Source organism: Pelodiscus sinensis, chromosome 2 (genome assembly GCF_049634645.1).
Source record: "Pelodiscus sinensis isolate JC-2024 chromosome 2, ASM4963464v1, whole genome shotgun sequence".
NCBI classification, from domain to species: Eukaryota; Metazoa; Chordata; order Testudines; family Trionychidae; genus Pelodiscus; species Pelodiscus sinensis.
The window spans coordinates 206,303,689-206,331,503 of record NC_134712.1 but is presented as its reverse complement, the minus strand read 5'-3'; the positions used below and the strand labels follow the sequence as shown (position 1 = coordinate 206,331,503).

General features: G+C 44.8%; 1 protein-coding gene across 9 annotated transcripts in view; it reads left to right on the top strand.

Moving 5' to 3' along the window:
• The window catches only part of C2H7orf78 (chromosome 2 C7orf78 homolog), a 65,512-nt gene that overhangs the window by 34,623 nt on the left and 3,074 nt on the right, over window positions 1-27,815 (top strand). For 5 of the 9 annotated variants that reach the window (XM_075922300.1, XM_006114523.4, XM_075922297.1 and 2 more), the window contains 4 exons: window positions 13,654-14,132; window positions 20,031-20,115; window positions 21,250-21,389; window positions 22,477-22,557. In XM_075922300.1, coding sequence (XP_075778415.1) covers window positions 13,654-14,132; window positions 20,031-20,115; window positions 21,250-21,389; window positions 22,477-22,557 — 785 coding nt within the window. Of the gene's footprint in view, window positions 1-598; window positions 683-9,482; window positions 9,728-12,894; window positions 12,998-13,653; window positions 14,133-20,030; window positions 20,116-21,249; window positions 21,390-22,476; window positions 22,558-27,815 lie in introns of those variants that run through there. The other 4 variants (XM_075922301.1, XM_075922302.1, XM_075922305.1 and 1 more) reach the window with 4 other exon arrangements.

Below are 27,815 nucleotides of genomic sequence, written 5' to 3'. Positions count from 1 at the left end.
AGATATTTGAATCCCTGGACTGAGTATTTTGCTGTGGAAATGCCACAGCTGGAAATGCTCCAAAACCCTGTTTAACTGTAACAATCTACTAGTCCTCCAACCCTAGCCTTCAGCCAGTCATCACACAGCTATTGTGTGTGTGTGTGTGTGTGTGGGTGGGTGGGTGGGTGAAATCGAGACCTGTAGGGCACATCAATCACAAGGAAAGGAACCAGGAAAAGTAAATGTAGAATGCTGAAGTTATTTAGTTCAGAGGAGACATGGTGAGTTCTTTAAACAAAAAACAATAATACAATAAGCATGGCATCTATCTTCCATACAGACTAAGCTCCAGTTAATTCAAAACTTGTGGCCATCCAAATTCCATTAGATTCAGAACTCTTGGGGGGGAGGAGGAGGGAAGAATAATTGATTTAACAACTATTACTGGCTTCCAAGCCACAATATTATGATGTAGAATCACCATGGTTTAGATTTTGCCAGCAATTCTAGTGTGCCAAGTCTTCTTTGAAAGGGTTTATAAACTTTCATGCTAATGCCTCTAGACTGTAATTGGTACACAGGTAGAAACTCTCTTAACTGGAACTCTCTGGCCCAGGTGTTCCAGGATCAGATAGTCCCAGTGGAGATCTAGTGCCTTGGAGCCCTGCAGGCTGGCGGGTCAGTGGGAGCCTGACATGAGGTAATGGGGCTGCCCAGTAGGGCATCAGGAGCCCAGTGTGCAGAGGCAGTGGGGCTGCCCGGTATGGCAGCAGGAATAGGGGCAGGGAGGCAGTGGGACTGCTGAGGGCTGCTTGGGGAGGCAGAGGGCATGTGGGGTGCTGCAGCTGGAGCCCAGTGCGCATGGAGATGGAGGGGCTGCCCTGTAGGGAAGCGGGGGCTAACAGGGCAGCAGAGGCCAGTGAGAGGGGGGAGTCAGCCAGGAGGCTGGCACTGGGGCCAGGGTTGGAAGGGGCTGGTAGCAGGGGAGCCAGAAATGTCCTTCCCTAGTCTGGCAAAATCCATTATCCAGGACCAGTCAGGTCCCAAGAGTGCCAGACCAGGAAGGTTTAACCTGTACTAGGTCTGAACCCAGGATTTAGTGGGTGTTTTTTTTAATTTAAAAATATAGAAAGTGTATTAGGTTCAATAGCTTTTATTCACACCCTGTAGCTTAAAAACCAATTCCTCTTTTGCTGCCTTACATTGTCCACTGTCGCCTGAACGCTGCCCATCAAGAATCTTATTGCTTGACACACAAAACCCCTTTTGTTGTCTGCCTAAAAGTCTGAGCTCTTCAGGGTAATCACCTATCTATTCCTGTGTGCTCAGTCTGAACAGCAGCATTGAAAAGTATTGCTGTGTGTACCAATAGGCCAACTCACAGGCCTGTATGACCAAGACAGCTCTCATCAGCCACAGCAGTTCAATCCCTTTCTTCGGGGATAAAAAGTTTCAGAAGAGAAGCCATGTTAAGCTTTCGTTTTTAAAGTTAGACTAACACTCATGGTACTGTGTGTGTAATTTTTTTTATTAGTCTCAAAGGCAGTGGTCACCAACCAGTAGATCAGGATCTACTGGTGGATCTTGGAGCTTCTGACAGGTGATCCTGTCTGGTTTGGCCAGGAAGCTACCAAGTGCTGGCATTTCAGTTGCCCCTCCACCTACTGCCCTCTGCCTTGGAGCTGCCACCCTGGGAGCCTCCTGCTTGCTGTTCAGAGAGTGGGAGGGAGAAGGAGGGGGTGCTGATGTCCAGGTGTCCCTTCTGCCCTCACTGCATCCTGAATCCCTATCCCAGTCCTGAGCCCCTTCCTGCACCCAACTTCCTGCCCCAGACATGGGCTCCCCTGCTCCCAAACTCCTTCCTAGAGTTTGTACCCTGAACCCTCTCATGGACCCTAATCCCCCATCCTGAGCTAAACCCAGAGCTGCTCCTACATTCCAAACCCCTTGGCCCAAACCAGAGCCTGCACTCCAACCTGGCAAAAGTGAATGAGGATGGGAGAGGAAAGGGGGATAGCATGAGCAGCGTGAGGCCTCAGAAAAAGGATGGAGCAGTGGCAGGAAGGAAGTGGGACAAGGGTATTTGGGTTTGAGGTAGATCTTACATTACACTTAAATTGAAAAAGTGGTCTTGTAGTTAAAGAGGTTGGAGACCACTGCTCTAAGGTGCCACAGGACTACTCGTTTTTTTTCAGGGACTTAGTTTTATTTCTCTAAATAAAACAGTTCATGTAAATTATGGCCTTTCCTTTCCCAGAGGCTCCCCTTGGGTCTCACTTCCCAGGCCATCCAAGGAAAGTATCTGGTTTCCATTCTCTCTTTCATCCCTGCTCCCTGTGGGATTACAGCCCCCAACCAAGCCATCTGCCTGAGAGTTGAATATAAGCCAGGCACTTTCCCATGAGCCAAAATGTCTGGTAGGAACCTACCTAATCCTTGCAGGTCACCCAGCCAACTAAACAGCTTGGCAGACTTTCATCTGACCACCTGGGAGGCAGCTGATTAATCACAGGTGCTGAACCAAGCTCTCTTGAAAGGCCAATCCACCCTGCAATAAGATGGGATTTGGTAGGTCACTGTGAATTGCGATGGCTTCATTATGAATTTCATCTCTTGCCAAGTCTTTGCTTGTTTGCTTTTACTTTTCAGTGCGAGTTCGCGTTTTTTGGAAACCCTGCTGTATAAAGGACAGAGGGACCAGAACTGATTGGGGAACGAGATTTTATTGCTCATACAAATGTATAACTTTTCTAAATGTCCCTCAAGCTTTTTGTTTGACTAGGGAAAAACACTTCAGAGAGATCTGGGTTTTTTGAAAAATGTCCGTAGAGTAAAACGGAACAGTGGAAGGGGAAATGGATGCCTCACGGGAGTGACGAGGAGTCCTGTGGCACCTTATAGACTAACTGAAGTGTAGGAGCATAGCTTTCGTGGGCAAAGACCCACTTCGTCAGATGCACGGCTACCCCTCTGATACCTCACAGGAGTGAGAGACAAGGGAATTAGAAGAGGTGGGAGTGAATATGTTCTGGAAGGAACAGAGCTGGGAGAAATGGACTGCTAAGGTAGCTTTGCAGTCTGTCCTAAATAGCCTCGTTCTGGGAATAGCAGTGGTGGCCATTCAAAGGAAGCTCTAAGGTGACCATAAAAGATTGAACAATTGCTGGGGGTATGGAGGCTTTGGATCCCTTGAGCCCAGTGTAATGAGCGGAGGATGGACAAGGCAGGGGAAAAATCATGTGTATGGCATAAACCAGAGTTAAGATGCTTAACTTACATGTGTGGCTCTTGCCTGTAGAGAAGGCTTTCAAAAGACCGGGGGGGGGGGGGGGGGGGAGCTACTGACAGAGCCCTGTCTTAGAACTGTGCTATAAACTGCAAGAGTGGTGGCCAATGAAGTTTCAGCCATATGGGATTGAATTAGAAATGATCTTCCTTGTTTTACCCAAGCTTGGTTGGAAAGTAATAAAGTGATAGGGAATAGCCAGCATGGGTTTGTGAAGAACAAGTCATGTCAAACTAATCTGATAGCTTTCTTTGATAAGATAACGAGCCTTGTGGATAAGGGAGAAGCGGTGGATGTCATATACCTAGACTTTAGTAAGGCATTTGATACGGTCTCGCATGATATTCTTATTGATAAACTAGGCAAATATAACTTAGATAGGGCCACGATAAGGTGGGTGCATAATTGGCTGGATAACCGTAGTCAGAGAGTTGTTGTTAACGGTTCTAAATCCTGCTGGAAAGGGATAACAAGTGGAGTTCCTCAAGGGTCTGTTTTGGGACCCGTACTGTTCAATATCTTCATCAATGATGTAGATATTGGGATAGAGAGTACTCTTATTAAGTTTGCAGATGATACCAAACTGGGTGGGGTTGCAACTTCTTTGGAGGATAGGGACATAATTCAAAATGACCTTAGCAAGTTAGAGAAATGGTCAGAGGTAAACAGGATGAGGTTTAATAAAGAGAAATGCAAAGTGCTCCACTTAGGAAGGAACAATCAGTTCCATACATACAAGATGGGAAGCGTCTAGGAAGGAGCATGGCAGAAAGGGATCTAGGGGTCATAGTGGACCACAAGTTGAATATGAGTCAACAGTGTGATGCTGTTGCAAAAAAAGCAAATATGATTCTAGGTTGTATCAACAGGTGTGTTGTAAGCAAAACTCGTGAAGTCATTCTGCCGCTCTACTCTGCACTAGTTAGGCCTCAGCTGGAGTACTGTGTCCAGGTCTGGGCGCCACATTTCAAGAAAGATGTGAAGAAATTGGAAAGGGTACAGAGAAGAGCGACAAGAATGATTAAAGGTCTAGAGAACATGACCTATGAAGCCAGGCTTCATGAACTGGGCTTGTTTAGTTTGGAAAAAAGAAGATTAAGGGGGGACATGATAGCGGTTTTCAAATATCTAAAAGGGCGTCACAAGGAGGAAGGCGAAAATTTGTTCCTCTTGGTTTCTGAGGACAGGACAAGGAGTAATGGGCTTAAAGTACAGCAGGGGAGGTTTAGATTGGACATTAGGAAAAAATTCCTAACTGTCAGGGTGGTCAAATATTGGAATAAATTGCCAAGGGAGGTGGTGGAATCTCCCTCTCTGGAGATATTTAAGAACAGGTTAGATAGACATCTGTCAGGGATGGTGTAGACGGAGCTTGATCCTGCCTTGAGGGCGGGGGGCTGGACTCGATGACCTCTCGAGGTCCCTTCCAGTCCTATTATTCTATGATTCTATGACACTCCTGAGCTGGCTTAGCACAACTGGTTCCAGCTGCATATCCAGTACAGTATCACATAGGTACTGGAACTATGGGTGGCTTGATGCGGTTTCCATCGTATACAGTGTTTCCAGTTTGGTTCAATGGTTCTCAGCAGCCCCACTACAGGCAGTCACCGGGTTACGTGCAAGATAGGGACTGCAGGTTTGTTCTTATGTTGAATTTGTATGTAAGTAGGAACTGGTTCATATTGTAGGGGAAACTCTAGCCAAACATTTCTCCAGAGCTCAGTTTTATTCTCCCACACCTCACTTCCCTCAGTCCTTTATTCTCAAGCTGAGGTGTCTGCTGAGAAGCCGCTCCGCGTCTCCCTGGTCTGCTGGGGGGGAAGTGGGGGGTTGCCTCACCCCATTTGTAAGTAGGGATCCGATGTAAGTCGGATCCATTTAACCCAGGGACTGCCTGTATAAAAATGGTTCCAGTACCCCTGCAGCATCCACGTGGCAAGAAGATGGTGTAACCTTCTCCCACTGACGGAAGCCCCCCTTCCCCGATTAATTCTAGCAGCTAGCAATTAGTAAGGATGCCAGGATCTCTTAAGTCTTGCTCTTTCTCCTGGCCACTCTCCTCACATTGGTGGCTAGGAGGGAGGTGGCCTAGGAACCACTACAAGGGCTCTCTAGCCCTTTTCCCTCCCAGGATTCTCATATGCACTGGAGTAATGCAAAGCTGCCGCAGGCTCTAGATCAGTGGTCCCCAACATTTTGGGTCTGCCGGGTGCCTGGGGGCAGGGCTGCTCATGTGCTGCGCATATGGGGGCGGGGCCACTCACAGGCCACGTGACTGGGGGCAGGGCCAAGCATGCGCCGCACATCCGAGGTCAGCACTGGCATGTGTCACGATCCCGGGCAGGGGCTGCCCAGGTTCCATGTGGCGGGGCCAGGGCCAGGGCACACACGGCGCCCCTGGGGGCAGGGCCAAGGCCAGCACTGGGGGCGGGGCCAAGGCCAGGGCTGGCAAGGGCCAGCAAGGGCATGCGTGGTGCCCCTGGGGGCGGGGCCGGCCATGCGCCCGGGGCTGGCACCTGCCGCACGCCTGGGGGCGGGGCCAGCCCAGATTGCTCCACGGGTGCACGTAAAGGGCCCGGCTGGCGCCATGGTGCCCACGGACACCGGGTTGGGGACCACGGCTCTAGACCATTAAACTAATACCTTATAAAGGAAATGGAAAATGCCCCGTCCCCCCCTTCCCAATCCAACTGCGACCGTTAAAACACTCTCAGGTTGGAAATGTGATCTCTGGGCTAAGTTGTAACTTACTTTTTCTGGTTTCCTGACTATCCAAAATGTTCTGCCTCTCTTCTGCTCCTGAAGCAGAATCTGAGGTCATCGCTTTCCTGGTGAGACTGCTGTACTCCTCTTCCTCGTGACTCTGTGCAAAGCATATGAATGGTGAGGAAATGATCTCCCAGAGCCCTGAGTTTGGTGAGCTGTTCCCAGGGCAGATGAGACAGTGGGCTATATTCTCTCAAACACATGGGTGTAACTCTGGAGTGATCCTGTCTTCCAAGGAGTGATCCTGTCTTCCAAGGAGTAAGAAGGGAGCTTATTCCATATTTACACCAGTATAACAGAGAGCAAATTTTGGTCCGTGATGTCTTGTAATGCTCTTGCCCATATCACACAACATAGGCATGAGGGGAAAGGAAATCTTTCCCTGACATCAGAGGGTTAGCATTATGCTCTGATACATGAGGATGGTAGGCCTTGTGCTTATTCCCTGTTTGGTGCAGCTACCAGTGCTTCCCTCTAAGTGCTTCATTCTGATCTCACACTGTTGCAAACTATTAGTAACTGCCCTGAAGCCAACTGTGTTAGCTAGTGTAAAAGTGTGCAATGAGAATCAGATTCATAAGTATCCAATAGTGTCCATGCGAATTTCCTGACAAAACCTATTTCTCTCCTAGCATAGGGGGCATTTCTAATGAGAAATGTATCTACCTTCAAAATCAATTGTAAAATTCCTTTAATGATTCTTTGGGAGGTTTTTTGGCCTTTTTTTTGTTCTGTTTTTTTTTAAATTGTTACTGCAATGGGAAACCATATTGCACAAGAAGAGTTAAACAAAAACAAAAAAACACATGAAAGGTCATTTTAATGATACTATAAAATGGAATAGTTTTTCTTGAAGTATTTGGATGATGATGCCTTTTTCCAAGGAGTTGACAAAACTGAATACAAACAATACAAGTAAGATGGTTAAAAATAAATGGTAGACTGGGCTAGCCTCATTATTTGAAAACTTCTTTTCTGAAGGAGACGCTATTAGTCATCACACAATTCAATTCCAGCATGTGGTTTGCATACTTTTCCATGTTCAGTCTCACACAAGTGACTTTTTCCCCCAAGATCACACATTGATGTAATGACTCACATTAGAATCCTCTTAGTAATAGAAATGTAGCCGTGTTAGTCTGGTGTAGCTGAAACAAAATGCAGGACTATGTAGCACTTTAAAGACTAACAAGATGGTTTATTAGATGATGAGCTTTCGTGGGCCAGACCCACTTCCTCAGATCAAATAGTGGAAGAAAATAGTCACAACCATATATACCAAAGGATACCACACGAATACCAACCCTGGTACTTTTTCTTGCCATTTCAACCAGAAAGGACAGGGTCTCAACGACCTAATTACATGCATCCTACTCCAGAAGACTTTCAAATCTGCACTTTAAAGGGAATCCTCTGAACTGTCATTCATGCTAAAATTCGACACTCTCCGCGGGGGGCTCAACAGAGACTCCAACTACCTTACCCATTACAAAGATAGCTTCCCCAATTATCACTTCTAATATCATTAGCTCAGACATCTACCTTCCTTCCCCCCCCCCCCCCGCATCCCCATTCTGTTCTGAAATGTGATTTGTCCTTTTCATATGTATGTGTTCATTTTTTTAATTGTACCCTTTGAGATATATATAGTTGTGACTTTTTTCTTCTACTATTTGATCTGAGGAAGTGGGTCTGGCCCACGAAAGCTCATCTAATAAACCATCTTGTTAGTCTTTAAAGTGCTACATAGTCCTGAATTTTGTTTTAGAATCCTCTTAGTTTCACTTTGTTTTATCTGCTGTGCTACATGGTCTGCTTGCTCATATTTAATTGAAACGGTGGCTTGCATTTAGCTGCAAATGTATGGTTATTTTGATTAGAAAAATACAGGCTCCCTTGCACTACATATCTATAGCAAAAAGTTTCTTTCATAATTTTCACAGCTTTCTTTTTTGATATAGCAGGTAATAGGCTGCCATCTAGTGTTTATGAAGTGGAAAACCTATGGTTGAAGGCACTCTTCAATGAAACTGAAATCTCAGTGGTGCTGGTTTGTAGAAGATTATGCAAATACATCCCTGATTTTTAACTCAGCATGCCTGCATGATCTTTCCTTCAAATCCAAAACCTTATCTCACATGTCAATTGAAACTGCCATGAAACCATCAGCAGCTGCATTTTGCCCTACTATATATTAATGCTGTTCTTTTAAAGGACAAAGGTCCTGCCTACATGAATTTGTAATCTATCATCTGAAGTCACTGGAGTTGCTCCAGTTTTGTTCATGAGTAAGAACAAACTGAATCGGGCTGTTCTTTTAGAGGCAATGCTCTCTGTGTGAGAATAATGTGGTGACAGAAGTTTGAATGGTCACCTAGTTTTGGAGGTAGCACAACTTGATGCCTCCATTATGTTTTGGGGTTTCTCACCCCAGATTACAATGTTAAAATTAGAGTGAGTCTATATATGTTTGATTCCCTCCAAGAAACTATCCAAGGTTTTCCAAGCTGAAAGTCATAACTCACTCAGCCCAGTCTTCCTCAAAAGCTTGACCTAGAATTGCAATGTTTTCTGGGGTCCTGGCCTGAGGTTAAAATTTGAATGGCAATCTGAAACCGGTTTTGTAACTAAATGTTTGTAGCATGCTAAGCTTTCCCATGTGAATTAAACAGAGGACATGGAGATGGATGAACATTGTATTGTACTTATAACTTCACAATTCATCACTGGCAATTTTTTGTGCTAAAGGCATACTGTGATCACACATTGAAAATATTCTGTATTTTCAGGCGCACGCGCATGTGTATATGTATATGTATATTAGTTTTTTCCTTAAAGTTGTATAATCTATGCAGTTGTAGGATGGTGCCCTTCTAGTGGATGGGGGAGGGGAGGGTGATTAGTTACAAAGTGAAATGCAAATGGAGGAACTTATTCTCCATTGCCCTGCACCTTGTTGTCATTTATACCAATGCAAAGTTATCAGTAGAAAATGTCGTCATTCTCATCCACAGCTGCTTTACACACAGCAGGCTGGATTTCCAATTAGGCACATGTTTAGGAGTGACCGTGTTATAAGGGCTCCTGACCCCTCTCCAACTATGGGCAACACACAGGTCAGCTGTAGGCAGGGGTCTGCTGAAGATACCGTGCCTACAAGTGCATAAGGTGTAAATCCAGCCCTGACTGTGCTTGTATGTGACTCAAAAAAGGTGCAGTGTGGTAAAGGTTTGGGCACTATATTTTCAGGGGGAGAAAAGTGTATTCTGCACAATTCCATCGCTTGACACTGTACAAAATACAGCAGATGTGCTCTCCTTTCAACTAGCCGCTCTCTCTCCCTGGATCATATTTCTTTTATATCATATTTTCTGTTTTCTAACATTTGAAACAATAGCAGTGAACTTGTGGCCTTGTTGCTAGGCTTCAAGTTAAATTTATGCAACCGAGAGAGGCACTATTTTCATTTTTGAATTCTCAATCAAGCCCTGAAGCAAAATGATCCTGTTTCTTAGCAACCCAGAGGGGCCGAGCCAGATTATACATTGGAGCTCTTTAGTGCAACAAAAGAATAAACAGCTTCCAGAATAAACATGTGCTGTGAGTTCATCTCTTTGCTCAGTGTCCCCTAGCGCTGTGGAGAAGACAAGCCTGCCTCTGATACAGCCAGAGAGACCTGACTTTACAGCGGTGAGTGGTGTCTCTTAAACACTTCTGTTGATGCTTCTCTTTGAGGCTGCTTTTGTGGTTGTCACCACATGCATGGATCTGTGTGCGCCTGGCAATTAAGTATACAGCTTGAACCTCTGAAAAGTGAGACTCTCTGGTCCAGACCAAAGCATTCTGGTGAAGGACTGGTGCTTAGGAGACCTGTGGGCTGGCCTGCCCAGCATGCCCCAGTCATCTAAAGAAGTGGGCTGTGCCCATGAAAGCTCATGATAACATCTACATGTTTTGTTTGTTTTTAAAGTGCTACTAGACTAGTTGTTGTTGTGTGGGGGTTTTTTTTTTTTAAAGCTTTCCCGTTACAGACTAACTCAGCTATCCCTCTGAAGGTTTTCAGGATAGTTTTGATTGTGGTCAGTCATCCATTTGAGACCCAATGAGATCACTCTAAATGTTGGATTCTAAGAATTTATCTCCCCTCCCCCCCCCCCCCCCTTTCCTAATGCTCTGCACGTTTACATTCAGATGAGGTCTTTGTTGCTCAGGAGTTCACCTGCCCTGTACTTAAAGTCATCATTGGGCACTGCTCACATTAAAGCAACTTGCACGGGAGCAATTTACACTGGTGCAAACAACGCCTAATGCATAGGGCTTCAGTAATGCAGTACATGGCTTTTGCCGGTACAATTTGCTCTCCTAGGTTATCCATTGAAGCCACTTTCACATAAACCATACTTGGACCAGCATATTTATGAATTTCTCTAATGGAGATAAGGTCCTGGAGCGTGCCCAAGTCACTCTGAATTGAATTGACTCTTCAGAAGTTCAGTTCCGGGGTTCAAATCTAGCTGTATAATGCCTGTCAAAGTCTGATGTGGATGCAAATAGCCTCTAAAGATTTTGGGGGTTTTCACTTGGCCATTCTCTAATCCAAATCCTTTGTGATCTCATGCAGATATGTCCAAGAATTGATTGTGATGTCCTAGGAGATTATGACTTTAAAGGGCTGAATGATAAACAGCAAGAGCATTTGTTCATCTAAGCAGCAAGATTCCAAATTTTATGTAGGCTTCCTTAGTAATATGAAAGAAAGGAGGGGGAAAATGTGAACATTGTGATTTATTGGCACACTGGCTCCTAATATGTTGGCCAAGTTGCTGATGTAATGCCATTAAAATCAAATGCAGTTTTTCAAAATGTTGCCTGAGATGCCAGGAATTCATTAAACAAACTTTTACAACGGTGTTAAAAGAAAAGGAAATTAATTATAGCACTGTCTTTGAGATCAATGGGAATTCCTCTGTGCATTTAGCCACAGCCATGTGTAGGGGCATTGGGGGGAAAAATCCTCTATTGCCCATCATTCCACTAATGTCACTCCAGTGGGATAAAGGGTCTATATGAGGATCAGATCTCTCCACTTGGCAGCAATGTTTCCCTGGATAGTGTAGTGAGGGCTGCCTCCCTGACAGCCCTCAATATATGACGAGCTTGGGAGGAAAGGGCAGAGCTGGTGTGTACAGTTGCATGCTAGCTATGCTGGGCTGATGCAGCAGTTTCTAGATGGTCATAGAAGCTGGGTATGAATTAGAGCAGTGCGGTGTGGGCAAATACAAGAATATGGAGAACCACAAAGTTGGCATAAAGCTGCCTTTCTTCTACCCCAGTTCTGTTCCTTCACCAAGCAGATGGAGAAAGTGTCCAGGGGCTTGATTTTTTTTTTTTCCCCTCCACCTTGCACCTGATGTGGTCATTTATACTTGATCAAGGTGGGTGTAAAACATTACCAACTCTGCCTACAGGGCCTAGCTGCCTACAAGTCTGCTTTGTGCTGGATGGTGTATCTATACCTACTAACAGTCTGCTTTGAAGAACTTTGCAGTCCAAGAGCTTGTCTAAATGAACAGGTAGAGCATAGCAAGGCTGTGGCTAAATCTACAGTGCACTACTACTGCACATAATAGCAGTCCACATGGACACCGCTATTGAAAATTAAAAGTTCCTTAGTGTGACTCAGTCGGCTTTGAACAAGGAGTAGGTCGATGCACCCTAGAGTCCCCATGGAGAGTTACTACATGGCAGCTAGTGTAGGGTTGCCAACTTTTTAATTCCAGAAACCCAAATAGCCTTGCCCCGTCCCTTCCTAGAGGCCCCACCCCTTTTCCAAGACCCTGCTCACCCCATCCCCCCTCCTTTCATTGCTCACTCCCCCACCCATACTAGCTCACTTTCATCAAGCTGGAGCAGATAGAGGGGCGAGGGCTCCAGATGGGATTGTGGGCTCTAGGTTGGGGCCAGAAATGAGGGATGTAAGGGAGCTCTTGCCTGGGGCAAAGGGTTGGGATGTGAAAGGAGGTGTGGGATCCAGCTAGTGGTGCAGGCTCTGGGGTGGGGCCAAAGATGAAGGGTTTGGGGTAGAGGAAGGGGCTCGGCTGGGATCGAAGGGTTTGAAGTGCAAGTGGGGATTCTGGGCTGAAACTGGGAGTTGGGGTCTAGAAGGGGGTGCAGGCCCTAGGAAGGAGCTGGAGGTGGAAGGGGGTTAGGGCTGGTGCAGGAAGTTGGGGTGAGGGATGCAAACTCCATGGGAGGCTTACTTCAGGTGGCTCTTGGAAGTGGCCAGCATATTCCTCTAGCTCCTAGGTGGTGATATGACCAGGAACTCCGCAAGCTGCCCCTACGGCTCCCATTGGCCATGGTTCCCAGCTAATGGGAGCAGTGAATCCATTGCTTTGGGCAGGAGCAAAGTGCAGAGCTTCTCAGACATGCCACCAGCTTCTTGGGAGCTACATGCAGCCAGGTTAGGGAGCCTGCCTGCTCTGCTGCCCTGCCAGCTGGACTCTTTGTCCCAGTCAGCAGTGCTGTCTGGAGCCACCAGGTTCCCTTTGACCAGGTATGCTGGTCAAAACCCAAACACTTGGGAGTCCTAGGCTAGTGCACTGTAAAAGCTGTACATTCCAGCTTTTAGCCATATCCTAAATAGAGGAGAAAAAACACCTGGTGGGAGCATTACCATCACCATTCTAGAGCTGAGGAACTAAGGCACAGCAGGATCAAAATCCTGATCCTACAAGCTGACATCCACAGACTGATCCCTGTGCTCATACCTAAGCCTGCGATTATGTCACAGATCACGGAACCATGACTTCCAGAGACCTCTGTGACACTTTCCACTTCAGCCCTGGGGTGGTGGGGCTGGAGCTGTCAGCCAGCTAAGGTCCTGGAGCTCCTAGGGGGTGGGAAGACCCTGGTGTGCTCAGCGTCTGAGGGAAGACCCACAGTTCTGAGCTGCCACAGGTTTGGGGAGGACCCAAGAGTTCACAGCTGCTGCAGGCAGCAGGGGTCCCCTCAGATCCTAGCCACTGGCCCCATAATGCCCAGACACCCTCTGACTCTTCTCCCTAATCATTTTGTTACTGTTACTAAGTCAGGGACAGGCTGTGGGTTTCTGTGAATTTTTGTTTGTTGTCCATGTCCTGTCTGAGTTTTACTAAAAATAATCATGACAATCTTAACTTTTCTCTTACCCAGCTGATTTTAATGAGGCTCTAAGTGGCCTTAAGTGTTTGCTTGTTCCAGTCAGCTTACAGACGTGAGGCCTTTGGGACTCATAAAAGGCAATCCAGATAGCATGGTGATAAATGGGCTAGAGGGGCCTATATAGACTAGAACTGAATATCTGGTGGAGCAAAAAATTGAACCTAGTTTCAGAGTCCCATTTGGGTGCCAGAACCACAGACTCATCCTATCCCTCTTCCAGATATGACCACCCAATGATATTAATCTAAATACTGATATTGAATGAAATGTAATGAAGAGCGAAGTTTTACAGGCATTCATTTATCTGAGCTGCACTAGAACTGTACAGCACTGGGCATGTAATCAGTGTGAAACCCATGCAGAACAATCATTAATCAGATGCATGTTGTCTTTTTTTTTTTTCTTTCTCCCAGGGGTTAAAATACCGGCAAGGAAAGATCCCATAATGTTCACCCCTCGCTGTGAAGGCAGACATCCCATGTTCTCTTTTGAGAGACAAATCAAATTTTCAGCATATCTGGATTTGGCCTTTGCACACAACCAAAGTTTTGTACAGCAGCTCCAAGCCATCCCCCAGAGGGATAGATGGCAAAAGCAGCCTCCAGATTTTAGTTATAAACTCTATACATCTTCCACACTTTCAAGAAAGGCACCAGGAAAGGACAAGGAAGGGCTGGATACCCTCAATAACAAAGAACCTGAGACTAAGCAATGTCTGCCAAGGATAGACACCAGCCAGTTCTACCCTGCTTTGCAAAGGAAGAAAGAGTTACCCAAGCTTGTCACAAGGTTTCCGCGTATAGGCTCATTTGAGGCAGCTAAAATGTTTGTTGAGAATGGAAAATATAAGAGTGGCATCTACCGTGATCCCAAACCACATGATTTTAGGCAGGTAAGGTACATAAGAGTATGACATGGTAGTATGTCTGCAAAACAGTTTGGAACCAGTGGAAACACGCCCTCCAGCCATGGTCAACAGACTTTACCTGGCGGGGTCCAGGTTAGCGCTCCCATATAGGAAGCACTTTGAAGCTTCAGCTTGGGCTGTGAAGTCCACCCGTCTCCCCAGGCTTCAGAGCCTGTGTTGCAACTTCAAAGCACTGGCTATACACCTTTTCTGAGTGCTAGCACATAAGAAATGACTCTGCTGGGTCAGACCAAAGGCCCATCAAGCCTAGTACCCTGACTTCTGACTGGACAATGAAAAATGATAGGTCAACCCAGGTGGGAAGGATTGCTCCAAAATGCCATGTGGGCATCCCTCTGGACTGTCTGAAGCAATTTCTTTCAGTAGCCATAAAATCCTTGATAGTTAACGTCTTAAGCCACTAGACAAGGTGGGTAAGATAATAGCTCTTATTAGACCAACCTCTGTTGGTAAAAGAGACAAGGTAAAGAAGAGCTCTGTATGAGCTTGTCTCTCTCACTAGCAAAAGTTGGTCCAATAAGACATTATCCCACCCATTTTACCTCTCTAATATCCTGGAACCAACACAGCTACAATACCATTATCTAGGCCTGTGTTTCTCAACCGTTTTTTTAACGTATCCCCTTTATTTATTTATTTATTTATTTTATTTTATTTTATTTTATTTTATTTTATTTTATTTTATTTTTTTTAAAAGTACCCCCAGTACCTACAGTTTTCAGAACCATTTTTCTTGTCTACCATTGAAACACATTTGTTTAAACAACTTAATCCTAGCCGGGTGGTTGAAATTTTTGGGTGTAAAGAGTACAAAAATAAAGCGCTGTAAAACTGAACACCAATTCAGTTTTCTCCAAATTTCAATTGTGTTGAGGGGCTTTCTCCCCCTTCTCTCCTCCCCCCCCCCCCCCCCCCAGACTTCTCTCGAGTACCCCTGAGGGTACTCATACCACTGGTTGAGAAACACTGACCTAGGCCACTAGATGTCACTCTTGGAATAAAAACTTTGATCAAAGGCTGGGCAGTAGTTACCCAACTTTGCTGTAGATAGCTAAATACAAGCTCTGATTAAGAAAATAAATGGTCTCTGAAAAGCTTTGTTGAAAGCACACGGGTTCCCTGATGGACCTAATGTTTTGGAATTCTACATAATTTTGCATACAAGATCGAAATAAAAAATATGGCTGAGTGGTTCATGACTAATTCATTCCCCTTACCTTATGGTTTTTCTTCCCTCTTTGCTGTATGGCTGCAATGTCGGGTCTCCAAAAACCCTGCCTGAAGTGCTTAACTAATTGAAGGGGAAAATGTATCTTCATTTATTATTTGTATTTATTTGCAATAGAATAGTGAAACTGTTAACCATAATTTTTATTTTGCCCAAAAATGCAGATTTTGGACAACTAAAATATTTTGTGAATTCATCTCAATTTGGCCTTGCTTTGGTTAAAATAAAGAATTTGAAAATGAATTTGAAACTGAATTTTCAGTTTTTCAGGCTAGATTCCCTAAGATAGGGTATGCCTACATTACCCCGCTAGTTCGAACTAGGAGGGTAGTGTAGACATACCCAAAGAGATGCCAATCACAAAACATTCCTTGCACATGATTCAATGCCTATTCAACTATCTTACACTTGGTGTAATAGGTGAGATTGTGGCTGGATCTACCCTACAGAGTTTTGTCAGCAGAGCTAGATCAGCAGGGGGGGGGGGGGACGACAAGGGAAAATGGGAGGAAAATTTCTAAGGTGAAAAATGGCAATTACCCGTCCCTCCAAAACTAACTTTTGTTATAATTCACAAAGTGACCAAAAAAAGCAGCATAGACCCTATTGTTTTCTTTTATAGGTCATATTTACCAGAAAAATGATAAATAACTGTTCCCCACTTTTCAGTCTCAGCTGTACCCAGGGCTAAATTCCATTGCCAAATTGCGTTCACTGGAATTTATCTCCTCTATTCTTTGTTTACTCAGGTTAAATAAATGCCAATTCTCCAGCCTATATCTACACCAGGAGTATTTAAGGAATACTTGTCTAATCTTTCATCCAAGTATTCCTAGTGCAGATACAACGTTACGGGTAAAGCTACAGTTTGTACTAGCATAGTAAAAGCACCACCAATGAGTCAAACAAGCTAGACTGGTGAAAATACAGTTTTGCCAGTATAGTTGCATTTACAGTGGAGGGGGGGGTTGTGTTGATGACCAGGGAGTGCCCCTGATAAACACACGTGCTGGCAGAAGTCTGAAGTGTTGATTTGGCTTTAGTCTTTACTGGTACAGGAAAATTGTCTAATTGAATGCTGTCTTATGGGAAATCCTCATGTGTTCCAACACTTCATTCTACAGGAATCCTAGCGGAAAAACTAATTTCCATTAACCTTCTCAAATCCAAACTTTTCTCCTTCCACTAAATACATTAGAGAGGAAAGCTTTTTCTCAAACCTCCCAGGCAAAACTCTGCCATCAACAGAAAGAAAACACATTCACCTGGCCACTCTGATTCCAGCTCTGCACTGAGAGTCTGCTTCTGCTTACTGCTAAATATCCTCCGCTCCCCCTGCCTTCAGGATCAGGCCCAGAGGGCAAAAGGATTCCCCACTCTAACGACTTGAGGAATACAGCATTCAGCCTCCAAGGCTCTGTTTCAGAGCTTAGTTTGTGCAAGTGTTTGCTAGGGCTAAGCCCCAGAACTTCACGGCTCTGGCACCCCTGGGCTTGGTGCATCTGTTTTTAATTTGCTTGAGTGCTGGTGCTTCTTTCACTGCAAATTAGGAAATGAGATGTTTACCCAGAGGAAGTGGGAGGTGTGACTCCTTCCTCATGTAGATATACACTTGCTAATGCCACCACTATGCTCAAAATGGCAGCATGAACATTGTGGCATTGGCAGTGGTTCAGGCTAGCCACCCAAGTCTGTGTTGGAGGCTTGGGCGGGATTGTTCACAGATAGCTACCTATAGCCCCAGCCTGGGCTTCCAGGGCCATGCTGCTAGTTTTAGTGCACTAATGGGAGCAGGGCTAAGGCACGTCTGTGTATCCATGCTGGGAATTGCCTCTTCCCTTCCTCCCCTCCTCCCCCACAACGCTAGCTGCTGTGTACACATATCCTAATTGGCTACACTTCACCACAGTTCCAGCCAACTGGCAAACTGCACAAGTCTGGCAAGCCAGCTCTTGAATAATCTTCTGGATAGTGATGCAAGTTGAGAGCTGTGAAGGGTTTATCTGCATAAGGAATTTTACTGGCACAATTTCATTGACATAATTATACCAGTAAAATCCCCACGGAGACAGGCCCTTGCAATTTCAGTCCTAGGTTCTCCCTTGTGGCAAGGCTGCTCTGTGCAATGCTGCCTTTAAGACACAACAGAAGCACACCAACATAAACTAGTGAAGGGCTGATGTCATGGCTTAAAGCCACATTTGGGCCCTGTTCTGCTGAGATTTCCTATGATCAGAATGGTTTAGGCCTTGTCCGTGGATGTAGCTGCACAATTTTTGGGAATAAGAGAACCGATGCTAGTGCAAGACACACACCAGTACAGTGTGTCTACATTAAAAATTTGCTGGGTGTAATTATATTAGTCCCAAAACCTCCAGTATTGATGGGGTCTGAGACGAAAAAAACAAGGTATAAAATTCAGAGATGAGGTAAATGTTGATGCAGATTATGATAGTAAGTGGATGTAAATGGCTTTAAGTTAGTGTCATTTACATACTGAAAGCCCAGTAACTCTCACTTACATAGTATAATTCCCATTGAAGTCAGTAGGAGTGGCACATTATAACTGAAGGCAGAATTGGGCTCAACAAGACTAGAAAGCAGGTTCAGCTAGTAGAGTTCAAGGTAGCACTCCTATTAGTAGGTCTTCCTGCTGTTCCCCGTTCTGACCCACTGGTTGGGGGTGGGTGTGTGTGTGTGTGTGTGTGTGTGTGAACACCACATTCCATCAATTTACCCTTCCACATCTGCTTTTATCAAATTACCAGTCTGTCATTTACACTGCCACTTAATGACCTCTGAATTTGGCCCTAGAACTATTTTTGCTGCACAAGCCCCCACCGTTTGTTTTCACATGTCCAGTTAATTAAAGCATAATATCCCCATAATTTGCACAGATCATTAACTCAGATACCACAAAGCCTTATGATGACCTGTTTTCTTCCAATATACTAGATCACTCCTTTGTAATCCCACTGGGATGTGTCTGCCTAGACAGAGGTGCTTATATCCTAGATGCTTTGTGGAGGTCTGAGAAAGTTGTGAATTTGGTTTGTGTTTCTAGTTAAGCACCTTACTCTGTGCTACAAAGTTAGGTCGACATTAGTTATCTTGCATTCAAATTTGTCTGTGTCTGACATAATATCTCATTACACGGATGCTGTAAAACCATGGCCCTGAGTGGCACAAAACCATGATCGACCTTCTGAAGTCAATGCTGCGCTAGTATATAAACTCCGTGACCTGTGTCTATTGCAATGGTCCTTCAGAAGCTGTCCCACAATGCCCTATTCCTTGCGACCATGATTGCTGTGGTCATAATTGTAAATTCTGCTGCCCTGTAGTCACTGGGACCAGAAGCTCCTCCTCTCCCTACCCCACATGAGAGCTCTGTGTAGGTTTTTAAAATATCTTTTCTTGATTGCCCACCATGGCAAGCACACCTAGTAGCTCACCCTTGTGTGCAACTGCTCACTCAGCCATGTCAGCGAACAGGGAAGCCATGTCAGCGAACAGGGAATGGTGTTTATTCCCTTTCTACCATTGCCTTTCACAGAATTCCCAACGAGGTGAAAGAGCTCACCCTAATGAAGTCTCTCTTCCCTGCATATTTCAAAGTCCATTTTGCAAGGACCCAATCTTGCCCCATGCATGTGAAGTCGCTGTTTGAAGACAGGCTATTAGTTCAGTCAAAAACTACCAAGCATTAGCAACTTTCATGTCCTCCTGTGCAAACTACAGGTCCATTTAATCTTGTCTATTTTGAACCTAGAGTCATTTTTGCTTAATTCATCCTTTCAAATACAGAATCTCTTGAAGCTCCTTTGTTCCAGCGTTGCTAGTTTGTTCTCCACTAACCAGAATCTCTTAAACATGTTCACTGGAGTACTGATTAGAGCTGACTGGAAACAGTTTCCTAGTCTTTCAAAAATGTTGAGATTTCCAACATTTTTCCTAATCTGCACTGGCACAAAACTGAGATTTCAAAATTTGCCACAATCACAAATTCCATCCTGGACCAGAGAAACTTGCATTGAATCAAATAGATTTCTGTAAAAAGGTTTGGTTTCAGTGAATCGGCATTTGGTTGAAAAACAACATTTTGTTAAAAAATCCCTCAGCAGCTTTAGTACATGATGCTGCTTAGGTCAACCAAATGTGGTTGTTGGAAGGCAATCTTAAGTACTCCCTCATCACATTCACAGAAAGTAATCCTCATCCCTAGCAGTTTTAGGATCTTGACTCCTGTGGGAAAATGTTGTACTGCTATTATTAATTAGATGGTGGTAGTGCTTAGGAGTCCACTCATAGACCAGGATCACATTGTTTTAACTACTGTACAAACAGACTATAAAGATGGCTCATACCTCAGAGAGCTTATCTCTGGGCAGCTAAAATAATGAACAGATGTTGAGCTGGGGTAGGTCTGTTGAAGTGAATGGCACTATGCCAGGTTAGCCAGATGGGGAGCTAATCCCAAACTTTTGTTTTATGCATTGAAAAGTCATTAAAGCTATTTTTGATGTAGTGGTATACCTTGCCCGTTAGCTAATTTCAGCACATCAGGGCTTCCCTGACTCTTGGTTTCGGTATGATGACATGTCTAACATTGCAATGTTCCTTGTCTTGTGCAGTATGAAACTAATATACCAAACTTTGTGACAAGTTACCCCAGAGACCCTTTCAATTTAAAGTTCAAGTCTCAGCATTTAAACATAGGTAAGTGTTTGCTATTGTGCAAATGTGTGGTACTGTAGAAGTTAGCTATTGATGTGGTGAATTCAGGGGGGGTAGGGATAATTTTGAGGTAACTGACCTTAGGGCAGGTTTAAGGGGTCTAAAATGAAGCATGATACACTTAAAATCAATATGTCTGGATAACTAGTATATAAAATCAAATTTATTTTCCTTGTTAACATGGGATTTGTGTCTCAGACCTGGCTCATGCACATCATCAGATTGTCTCAGAATACCTTAAGAAGCAGGATTGGGTCCTATAGCACTGGATGAGCACCATGGGGTAGCATGCAAGCATGAAAGTGACAGCAAATTGCTGGAGAAATTGCTTCTAGACATAGATTTACTGTAACCAGCCATTCCTGAGTCAGCTGTCACTGTTAGATTGTGCCTGGCCCTTTTGAATGTGTGGCTGGGGGGAGAGCACAAGGGATCTTCCAATCACACACATGGCTTGCAGGACAGGCTCAATTGCAATCCTTGTGCCTGGAGGAAAAAGGGACTGATCCATCTCCACCACAGCGTAGGGGTATCCACAATCCCAAAGCGCATTGAGGAAACAGGGCCAGACCTCTCCACTCCTCAACCATAGCCCTCCCAATGAGGCTTATGTAGGGGGTGCAAAGTATGCTCGCCTGCATGCGGGAAAATTCAGGGAGAAGTTCCCCAACAGCAATGCAGCTCTACTGCACCTCTGGAGATTTGAGCTCAGGGTACACACTCTTCCTTATGCACACTGCTCAGAGTTAGTTTGTGGTTTCTTATGTTAAGCAGATGGAGCAAGGGAAAAGTGCTCTTACTGTAAATGCTATAGCTCTCAAGTCCCATATTTCTGGTCAACAATTGCACAATAGTTCTGACCACTCTCTATATATGCTATTTCCGTAAAACATGAATATCAACGACCATTTACAGCAAAGGGATGGGCAGGGAGTTCACAAGGGTTATGCATTTTTCACATATTCCTCTTTCTGGGACTGTCTTCCAAACTTCCATCTGCTGACAGCTCTCCAAACCCCAATGATTCTAGAGTTCCTGGGGATAGCAATGTAGGATATAACTCCAGAGCACTGATGGCCTGTTTTACAGCTACTCCTATGTTGTTTACTACTTCAGTGTGTGGACTTCAGCCACTGACAGAGAAGCAAATGGATCCCAAGGGGAGATTCATTACGTGCAAGCCTCGTGAATGCAAATGGGAATCCAGGCTAATTCTACCAAAGACCCCTTGGCCACCTAAGTCTGCTTCATTTACGGTTAGTTGTATTCTAAGCCAAGCTTATTGCCACTCTGTTGTACTCCAGTGGGCTGCAGATCAAGTCGCTAGGGATTCTGGGAGGTTTTGATGCAGCTAATGAGGGCACCAGTCTACTGGGGAGTATAGGAGACTCAGTAGATGGTTGGTCTGGTTCTCTCCCGACTCTTGTTGTAGTTTGTACCTGGAGGCAAGGGGGACTCCCACTGATTGTGATGGGACTTGGGAGGATATTACAGTTACCTAGTGATTGCTTTGCAAATTAAGCCCTTATTGTTAAAGTCTACATCACAGCACACAGCAGTGACACATACCCTCATAGCTTTAAACTGCCAGGGGATTGTGTGGAAGTTCATTGCTGGGTGAGAGAGGAAGAATCATATTCCTGGTGCAAGACACTGGTGATTTCCAAAGGTGTGGGGGAGGGAATGATGTCGGAATGGCTTACAAACACAAACCAAGCCCATCAAGCTAAAATGTCCTCTACATCTGTTCCCAGCGCATGCACTTAACTCCCATTAATGTTAATGGAGTCTATATTGAACACGGATATTGTATGGGTAGCAGATGGATGAATTTGTCTCCTTGTGTAATGAGGAGAAACATTAAATCAAGGGTCAGCATCCTTTGGCTCATGGCCCATCAGGGCAATCTGCTGGTAGGCTGCAAAACAGTTTGTTTTCATTGAACACCTGCAGTCATGGCCCCCCACAGCTCTCATTGGCCAAGAACGGTGAACCGCAGCCAGTGGGAGCTTGTGGGGGGCATGCCTGGGGATGCTCAATGTAAACAAACTGTCTCGCTGCCTGCCAGTGGATGATGGGCCATGACCCCTGCATTAGATCATCTGTACCTAATCTACTTGCAGCAATTATTTTGCTAATTAGAAGTATTACTTGTAATATTTGCACAGGCAAGTAAAGTGATTGCACATGCACGCGTGCCTCAAACATTTGCATGTCCTATTCCCAGAGTCAGACGTGTAAGTATGTCTGAGTTTCTGGTTCTTTAACCCTCCTGTCAAAGACAAGGAAAGTCTCATGCCCTGAGAGTTGTTGAATGGCTCTAATTTATCTTTCCTGTTCTAGAGGCACAGAAAGCGACGTGATGCCTACACAGCATTCCTAGATCGTGTGGATGAAAAGCTGCGGACAACATTGCAGGAGGAAGTAGGTGGTGATGTTGTAGTGTTCTCTATGGAGCATACCTGGTGTTTCCTTAGGGCCACATGATGGTTGCTTGCGCAGGGGAGAGCGAGGATATATTTACTTCTCATGAACTCAAGGGGAAAAGGGATCATGCTATGCCTCCACAGGGGGAGTGGCTGGCTAGAGTGAAGGGAGGTTAAACACAAACATAAACCCTGCCTGGGGGATGGAGAAGAGAGCTGCCAAAGTCTTCAGGTGTTCCCTTTAGGATGTGGGACGCGCTCAGATCCGATGGAGCCCAATACAGTGGCAGTACCTGAACTGATACCAATAGCTCTCTGCGTGCTGGCAGAGAAAAGGAGCAGCAAGGGCCATGGGTGACAGAGCTCCTTATAATACTCTAGGGCTAAGTCTACACTGGCAGCTTCTTGCACAAGAACTCTTCTGCGGAAGAGTTTGTGTGCAAAAAGTCTTCCACAAGAGCATGTGCTTTTGCACAAGAGCATCCATGGCAGTGTGGATGCTCTCTTGCACAAGACAACTCTGATGGCCATTTTAACCATAGGGGCTTCTTGTGCAAGAAATTCATGTTGCCTGTCTATACTGTCCTCTTGTAGAAGAGCTCTTGTGCAAGAGAGCTTATTCCTTGTGGGAAGAAGCCCAGTTTTACAACTCTACACTGCAAATTTACTTGCGCAAGAACGCTCATGCAGTGTAGACAGCCGGCAAGTTTTTGCGCAAGAACAGTTGTTCTTGCGCAAGAAGCTGCCAGTGTAGACGTGGCCTAGGAGAATGGGACATTATGCCTGTTCCTGTCCTACACAGGCATGCTGCCTCCATCCGTTAACATGCAGACAGTGCACTCTTCCCCTCTTGGAGCAGCTCTCAGATCTATAACTGCGCTGTTAAAAAGCAGGACTGAGACACATGCTGATTAAAGATTCACCTTCTGCCAGATTGCATGCTTTTATTTCTAGCCAGGGTGTGATTCAGAAGAGCAGCTGTTGGTGATGAGGGATCTGCTGAAATGAATTTTGCTTATCCTTGCAGTCCAAATTGAAAGTGGGGATCAAAATCTAAACACAAGGGCATCTTTTATATCCTAAAATACTGGCAGGTGATACTTTAAATAGAGGGCATCTTTCTCATGGAAAGTTTAGTGTTTTTATCAGATGTTGGTTTTGTGATTAACATAATTAAAATAATTTTGTATTCTGTATTTGGGTGTAAATTCACCTGAATGCTGAGGTCTTACAAAGTGCATAAAGCTGTAGCTTACCCCAGTGGAGAGAAGTGAAATTCACCCTGATGTACTAGCATATTTACCCTTACAATCTCTCAGTGCCAGGGCCACTGTAGCGTAGTGCTCTGCTGAATAAAGTGTTAGAAAGGCTGCTGGGAACCATCTTGCTGGCGCTGCTCACCACCGTCTCAGTGCTTCAGTGATTCTCTTAAGTGCCCTGGAGTTGTACATTTTTGTCCTGATCAGTTAGTGCAGCATCACAACACTTAAAAATAAATTCTCAAGAGTTTTCTCCGATGCTTCTCCTGTTGTGTTCCCAGTCTGTGGACCTTTTCAGGAGTCCTCTCCAACTTATAACAAGCCACCTCTATTCAGCTGCCCATTTTGGCAGGTTGGTCCCTTTTTAAAGCTCTGTCCCATCCATCCTGACTCTTGTATTCAAAAGGAGGCATTTGTCCCATTTGCTTTTGCTGATGTGATCAGTTGGCAAGAGCAAAAGGGACAAATGCCCACTTTTGTCAAAAAAGGCATGATGGGGAGGAATGTGGTGTAGAGCGGTGACCAGAGATGCCAGCCCCTCACCAGTGAGGAAGGAGAGCTGGCAGGGAGGGGGAGACACTGAGGGGCCCCCACAGGATTCCAGCAATGGACAACAGCCTTATGTTTGGGGCGGGGGCACTACTGGAACATTACGGTTTTGAGCAACAGCCTTATGAGAGGAGCAGAGGGTGTCCTCTTTTCTCATTGGAAAATATGCCCATCCTAGGTAAGCCCAGGGCTGGCTTGAGCCATTCCTGCACCCTGGCAGCGGGCGTGCGACGCATGTGTGGCTCCGCCCCTGGGCACACAGCACATGCATGGCTGCGCCCCTCGGCACGCTGCACACCTTACAGCTGCAATTGGGTGCACGGCACCTGATTGCAGCTCTAAGGGGCGCCACGCGGCCCTTGGCCCTGGGCGCACAGCGCCAGATGTCAGCTCTAAGGGACGCCACGTGGCCACCAGCCCTGGGCGCGCGGCGCCTGATGGCAGATCTAAGGGGCACCACGCGACATCCCTTACAGCTGCCATCAAGTGCCCCCATAGGTTGATACCCCGGGCAGCTGCCCAGCTGGCACCCCCCTTAATTCAGCCCTGGGTAAGCCCCCCCCCCTTGAGAAACAGAACATTCCAACAAATGTAGATACATTGACTGTAGAGCTTACGTTTCCCACATAGCTGTGATCATTTAACATTTCAAAAGCAAATTTTTGATCTCTCAGCAGGTACAATCTTAGAATCATAAAAATAATGTTGGACTGGAAGGGACCTCAGTAGGTCATCTAGTCCAGACCCCTGCACTGAGGTTGGACAAAGTATTATTTAGATCATCCCTGAGAGTTGTTTGTCGAACACAAACATGGGGTTAACAAATATGCAGACAAGGGGGATCCAGTAGATCTAGTATACTTAGATTTTCAGAAAGCCTTTGACAAGGTCCCTCACCAAAGGCTCTTGAGTAATTTACATTGCCATGGGATAAGAGGGAAGGTCCTTTCATGGATTCAGAACTGGTTAAAAGACAGGAAACAAAGGATAGGAATAAATGGTAAATTTTCAGAATGGAGAGGGGTAATTAGTGGTGCCCCCAAGGGTCAGTCCTGGGACCAATCCTGTTTAACTTACTCATAAATGATCTGGAGAAAGGGGTAAGCAGTGAGGTGGTTAAGTTTGCAGATGATACTAAACTGTTTAAGATAGTCAAGACAGAAGCAGACTGTGAAGAACTTCAAAAAGATCTCACGAAACTGAGTGATTAGGCAAGAAAATGGTAAATGAAATTTAATGTGGATAAGTATAAAGCAATGCACTTTAGAAAAAATAACCCCAACTATACGTACAGTATGATGGGGGCTAATTTGGCTATGACAAATCAGGAAAGATCTTGGAGTTATCGTGGAAAGTTCTCTGAAAACTTCCACGCAGTGTGCAGCGGCGGTCAAAAAGGCAAATAGGATGCTAGGAATTAAGAAAGGGATAGAAAATACGATACAGAATATCTTACTGCCCCTGTATATAACTATGGTACACCCACATCTTGAATACTGTGTACAGATGTGGTCTCCTCACCTCAAAAAAGATATGTTGGCCTTGGAAAGGGTTTAGAAAAGGGCAACTAAAATGATTAGGGGTTTGGAACGGGTCCCATATGAAGAGAGGCTAAAGCGACTGGGACTTTTCAATTTAGAAAAGAGGAGACTAAGGGGGGATATAATAGAGGTATATAAAATCATGAGTGGTGTGGAGAGGGCTGATAAAGAAAAGTTATTTATTAGTTCCCTAAATAGAAGAACTAGAGGACACCAAATGAAATTAATGGGTAGCAGGTTTAAAACTAATAAAAGAAAGTTCTTCTTCACACAGCGTGTAGTCAACCCGTGGAACTCCTTGCCAGAGGAGGCTGTGAAGGCTAGGACTATAACAGAGTTTAAAGAGAAGCTAGATAATTTCATGGTTAGGTCCCTAAAAGACTATTAGCCAGGGGATAGAAATGGTGTCCCTGGCCTCTGTTTGTCAGAGGTTGGAGAGGGATGGCAGGAGACAAATCGCTTGATCATTGTCTTTGGTCCACCCTCTCTGGGGCATCTGGTGCTGGCCACTGTCAGCAGACAGGCTACTGGGCTAGATGGACCTTTGGTCTGACCCAGTACGGCCATTCTTATGTTATGTTCTAACCTCTAAGGACAGAGATTCCACAACCTCCTTAGGTAACTAGCTCCAGTGCTTAACAACCATGACCAAAGCTTTTCCCTGGTGTCTAACCTTCATCTTCCTTGCTGCAATTTAAGCCCATTATTTCTTATCCTTTCTTCAGGGGATAAGGAAAACAATTTATCACACTCTTTTCAACAGACTTTTATGTGCTTAATGTATGTCCCATCTTAGTTTTCTCTTCTCCAGATTAAACAATTATATTTCACTCTTTCCTTATCAATCATGTTTTCTGGACCTTTGATTATTTTTTTTGCTTGCCTCTGAACTTTCCTCAGTTTCTCCTCATCTTTCCCAAAGTGCAGAGACCAGAATTGGACACAGTATGCCAGTTGATGTCTGAATAGAGTGGAAGAATTATTAGCAGTCCTGATAAAACAGCCCAGAATGGTGTTTGCTTTCTTTGCAACATTGTTACATTTATGAGGCATATTTAATTTGTGGTGCATTTTCTGCTTTTGTATGGAACTCCTTCCTAGGTGTTCACTTCCTACTTTTTATTTGTGTGATAGGAAGGAATAATCAAAGTGCCTGCAGTACATTGCATTTTGCTTTTCTTTGAATTTCATCCTAGTTACAGCAGATCTGTTTCTCCAGTTTGTCAAGATCATTTTAAACTCTAATCCTATCCTCCAAAGCATTTGCAAGTCCATCCAATTTGGCATTATCCACAAACTTTCCATGCCACAAACTTTCCATTACCCACAAGCTCTCCATGCCACTATTCAAATAATTTGTTAAGATAATGAAGAGAACTCAGTTCAGGACAGATTCCTGTGGGACCCAGCTCAATAGGCCCTTCCAGTTTGAACCTGTGATAACTACTCTCTGAGTCTGGTTTTCTAAGCAGTTGGGTGCCCCTCTTATAATAGGTTCATATAGGCTATATTTCCCTGGTTTGCTTATGATAAGATCATATTCATATCAAAAGCCTGACTAAAGTCAAGATATTACATCTACTTCTTCTCCCACCCCATCCTCTACAAGGTCTGTTTCTCTCTCAGAAAAGAATATTAGGTTGATTTGACATCATATACTTTTATACATGCTAACTGTTACTTCTAGATGCTTACAAACTGATTATTTGCTGCATTATTTATTGCTCCATATTTGTATCAATGGTACCAAAGTCAAACTGACTGACTGGTCTATGATTCTCAGGTTGTCCTTGTTCTCCTTTTTATAGACTAGTCTTTTGTAAACATTCTGTTCTTACTTTGCTTTCAACTTCATGGGGTCTATTACAAGCTCCGTGCAGCTTGGTATGGTATATTGCACTAAATGA